Here is a 4,261-nt window from a genome sequence, read left to right on the forward strand (position 1 = left end):
TACACAATATCTGTCAGTTACTCGGCATATGTCAAAATAAAATAGCTTCTAAAGTAATTTTCTCTCATCTCTTCTTTTATAATCTAATTTGAGAACTATTTCTATGCCAGTGTTTATTCCTGTATGTTTAAAGATGGTTCATGTTTCACTGGCTGATTTGTTAACTTTAAGTTCTATTTCACTGCCACATGCAAACAAGAAAGTAACAATTCAGTTGATTTTTTTTTTTTCTCATCAGATTCTCTCCTGGCCCTGGTTAACCTCCATTCTAGAGCTGTATGCTGACTACTGCCTCTTCCTGAACTGTTACCAATTCAAAGTTGTGTGTATTTCTGACTCTGGATGTCCTCATTGCTAAATCAGTCTGAATACCATAGGCTGATTCAGCTTTGCTCTCTGGCAACTGTATTTGGAATCATTCATTTATATGCTAAGAAGGTGGCTACTTAGTGGTTTTCATTTTTCTATATTATCCTTGGAAGGATACTGCACCTGCACTTTTTTTTTTTGCCACATGAGATTATTTTATTAAAAAACGCAAACGAAGCAGAGTGTGGAGCACTTTCTGTTCACCCCCAGGCTGCCTGCAGGACCCCCTCACACCTGGGTTACTTCGGACTCCAGCTGGGGCTCTGTCAGAAAGTGCAAGGTCTAGGCCATGAGCTGGGGAGGGAGCCTGGTGGCTTGGACCTGGGCACAGAGGGAGGAACAGGGTGGCTGGTACTTATATTGGAAGGTAGAACCATCACGATGCCTTGTTGGAGGAGCCCACACAGGACAGGACTCCTGGGTCCCCTTGGTGGATCTGCTCCTTGGAGAAGGCCGTTGGTTCTTGGTTCCATACTTTAATTTCAGAGTTAATAGAAGGAGGTGGCATCTCTTGCCTGCAGATACGTATTGAGGAAATTCTTCAGGTGCTATAATGTGGCACTGCAAACAGTTGGGGATTGCCAATGTTGAGCTCATGCCCTTATGTCCCTAGGTTATTCATCCTTTTGTAAGCTCAAGCTGTGGAAGATGGAGGAAGCCAACAACAGCTCTGGAAATGGCTTTCTACTTCTGGGGTTTTCAGATCAGCCCCAGCTGGAAAGGTGCCTTTTCATCATCATTTTGCACTTTTACATCTTTAATATTCTGGGGAACACAGCCATCATATTGGTGTCTTGTGTGGATGCCAAACTCCACACACCAATGTACTTCTTCCTCAGCAACCTCTCCTGTGTGGACATCTGTTTCACCACAAGTGTTGCCCCACAGCTGCTGGTTACTATGAGTAAGAAAGACAAGAGCATGAGCTATGGAGGATGTGTGGCTCAGCTCTATGTGGCTATGGGGTTGGGTTCCTCTGAGTGCATTCTCCTGGCGGTCATGGCTTACGACCGCTATGTTGCAGTCTGCCGGCCACTGCACTACGCCACCATCATGCACCCCAAGCTCTGTGTTGCCTTGGCCAGCACAGCATGGCTCAGTGGACTGGTCACCTCTCTCATTCAGTGCTCCCTCACTGTGCAGCTGCCCCTCTGTGGTCATCGGAAACTGGACCACATTTTCTGTGAGGTGCCAGTGCTCATCAAACTGGCCTGTGTGGACACAACTTTCAATGAGGGAGAACTCTTTGTGGCCAGTGTAGTGTTTCTGATTGTCCCTGTGTCACTCATCTTAGTCTCCTATGGCTTCATAACCCAGGCTGTTCTGAGGATCAAATCAGCTGCAGGGCGCAAAAAGGCCTTCGGGACCTGCTCCTCTCACCTGATTGTTGTCATCATTTTCTATGGGACCATCATTTTCATGTACCTGCAACCAGCCAAAAGCAGCTCCAAAAACCAGGGAAAGTTTGTTTCTCTTTTCTACACCATAGTCACTCCACTTCTGAATCCTATTATCTATACTCTGAGAAACAAAGATGTGAAAGGAGCCTTGAGGGCAATGGTAATAGGACATGCTTTGGGGTCAAAAAGGTTATGAGCTGGATATCTGGCACTAGATGGTTTGTACTAAGTACTCCTCTGTTCAGAGCCACAGGTTAGTACAAAATCTGCAGTTCTGCAAGAAGCTGAGGTACTCAAGGGACAAAAATTCTATGCTCTCTACTGAAAACACTCAGCTCTTTCTCAGCTATGCCATCAAATTTCATATACCCATTTTTTCTACCTAGTTTGGCGATCCATCGGTAAATTTCTGTTTATTCATAAAGGCTCAGCTGAAATGTTATCTACAGTTTCCCACTTTTGTGAAACACCATTCTTCTCACTCTCTGGGAAAAACTGTTTCCTAATATATTTTGTATAGCATGTGATACATACTGCAGTTTCCATATGTTCACACATGTTAATATGTATATATTTGCCTATATATACAAATAGACTAAGCAATATGTACATATAATAGATAGGAAGTAATATATAACCATTTTCCCATTAATAAGGGGTACTATAAAAAACTCATGGAAAAAGGCAATTAGAAGCCAAGCTTATTTGGTGCAAAAAATATTTAGAAATCCATGCACTTTTTCATAATACACACTTTTCATGAACTTTTCAAGACCCCTCAGATGACATTTGAAACTGACACATGCCCCACTGCACTGGCTCATTTACAGCAGGAAAAACAAATGTACTTAGAATCATATTGGCACCTTGATTCCACAGAATTGTGGGATGCATATAATGATTATTATTTTATTAAAGGAATCAAATAGGCAAGTTTGCATTAAACAATTCATGGACTTTTTAGATTTATTCTAATTTTTTTCTGAAGTTTTTTAGCACTTTGTAGATAAAAAGTCTACCAAAAAGTAATTTCTTCTGGTCCTAAGAAAGGAGAAAGTGTTTCTTAAGAAGACAGTATTACTTATACAGTTTCATGCTTTAAAATATGAAATATGAGATCCCACACAAGTTCACATTTGTGCTTACAGTCAAATATTTGGCTCCTAAAATTTAAAAAATGGGATATTCAGATACAAATTAATAAGAACTGTATTCTTATATATGGCTACCCTCTTAATTCCACAATACCTGATGCCCCCCACAACCATCTTCATCTCCTTTATTCCAAAAACAGATTTGAACTTCATCAATATGGTAAGCCCAAGTATTTTAAGTGAGTTCTACAATTACAGAAAAAAATTTTTCTATCATATTAATTTTACTCTACATTGTCATTATATACACAGCAGGGAAGAAAGAGCATGAAAGTATGAGTGCAAGGAAAGCAAAAATACAGACAGAGTGGAATCTGGTGAGGTGGCTTTAAACAAGTTAGAATTTTGATGGCAGAAAGGAAAGTGAGGTTCATCTAAAATTCATGTTTGCATCAAGATGTTATAGCCTGTTTACAAATGATAAAATTCAAGTTTGTACCCACTGCCAATGATAATCATAGGTAAAACGGTGCACATAAGAAACACAAAAAAGCCTCAGAGAGTTTACTGAATGATTCAGGGATTCTCCTCCAACCTTATGGTGTCCAATTTACCCCTTTAAACATTTGAAACAAATAAAACAATGGATAGTCTGTTATCCACTCTAACAGAAATGAGAGGGGTATGAACCTGGTTGAGCTTGTCTTGTAGAATATTATTATGTGCATTCTCCCATCAGCTTTGGAACGTGCTAAGGAAAGCATGCTTTCATTTCCAAGGGGAAATAACTTCTACATTTACATAAGGAAACTTCACATTTATAAATACATCAATTCCTTATAATCAGAAAAACACACCATAGGAAAGAATGTGCCTAATTCAGAGTTGAAATCAATTTAAATGGTATATTGCATCTACAACACAAAATGAGACATTTTTAGAAAAATAAAGCTCAAAGTGAAAAGATGACCAGATACGAAGTAATGGTATCAACACAATATATAGAAATAACTATATAGAGAATATATAAAATATATACAGAAATAACAAAGAAAAAACAAAGATAATTTCACAGGCAAAATAAGGTAATAGGAAATGAAATGCCACTGAAAAAAATCAACTACCAAACACAAAAAGTTGCAAAAATAATTCAGAATAGAAGTTTAGATAGAATAAATAAGATAAAGTTGAAAATGTTAGCATTAAAGAGATAATATATGTTTCTTCTGGAAAAAAAAATGAAAGTAATAGAGGATGGGCGGGGCCAGTGTTGTGACACAGAGAGTAAAAAGTGACCACCTCTGATGCCAGCATCACATAACTCCAATGCTCCACTTCCAATCCAGCTCCCTGCTAATGGCCTAGGAGAAGCAGTGCAAGATGGCCCAAGTGCTTCCA

At 39.1% G+C, this 4,261-nt stretch overlaps 1 protein-coding gene across 1 annotated transcript; it reads left to right on the top strand.

Annotated features, from left to right (window-relative positions):
* Positions 1-1,017: 1,017 nt before the first annotated feature.
* Positions 1,018-3,202, top strand: LOC149125885 (olfactory receptor 2G6). Its single transcript, XM_089334704.1, has 2 exons — positions 1,018-1,929; positions 3,176-3,202. The coding sequence occupies exons 1-2, from the start codon at positions 1,018-1,020 to the stop codon at positions 3,200-3,202; spliced, it is 939 nt and encodes a 312-aa protein (XP_089190830.1).
* The last annotated feature ends 1,059 nt before the right edge of the window (positions 3,203-4,261 follow it).

This window comes from Oryctolagus cuniculus, chromosome 6, assembly GCF_051225735.1.
Source record: "Oryctolagus cuniculus isolate XC-2025 breed Fujian yellow rabbit chromosome 6, ASM5122573v1, whole genome shotgun sequence".
NCBI lineage: Eukaryota > Metazoa > Chordata > Mammalia > Lagomorpha > Leporidae > Oryctolagus > Oryctolagus cuniculus.

What these genes read in the sequence shown, in the direction of transcription:
- LOC149125885 (XM_089334704.1), top strand. Translation starts at nt 1,018, where the DNA reads ATGGAGGAAGCCAACAACAGCTCTGGAAATGGCTTTCTACTTCTGGGG. An exon ending in AAGGAGCCTTGAGGGCAATG is followed by an intron (nt 1,930 to 3,175) that starts GTAATAGGACAT and finishes TTATATACACAG; the next exon opens with CAGGGAAGAAAGAGCATGAA.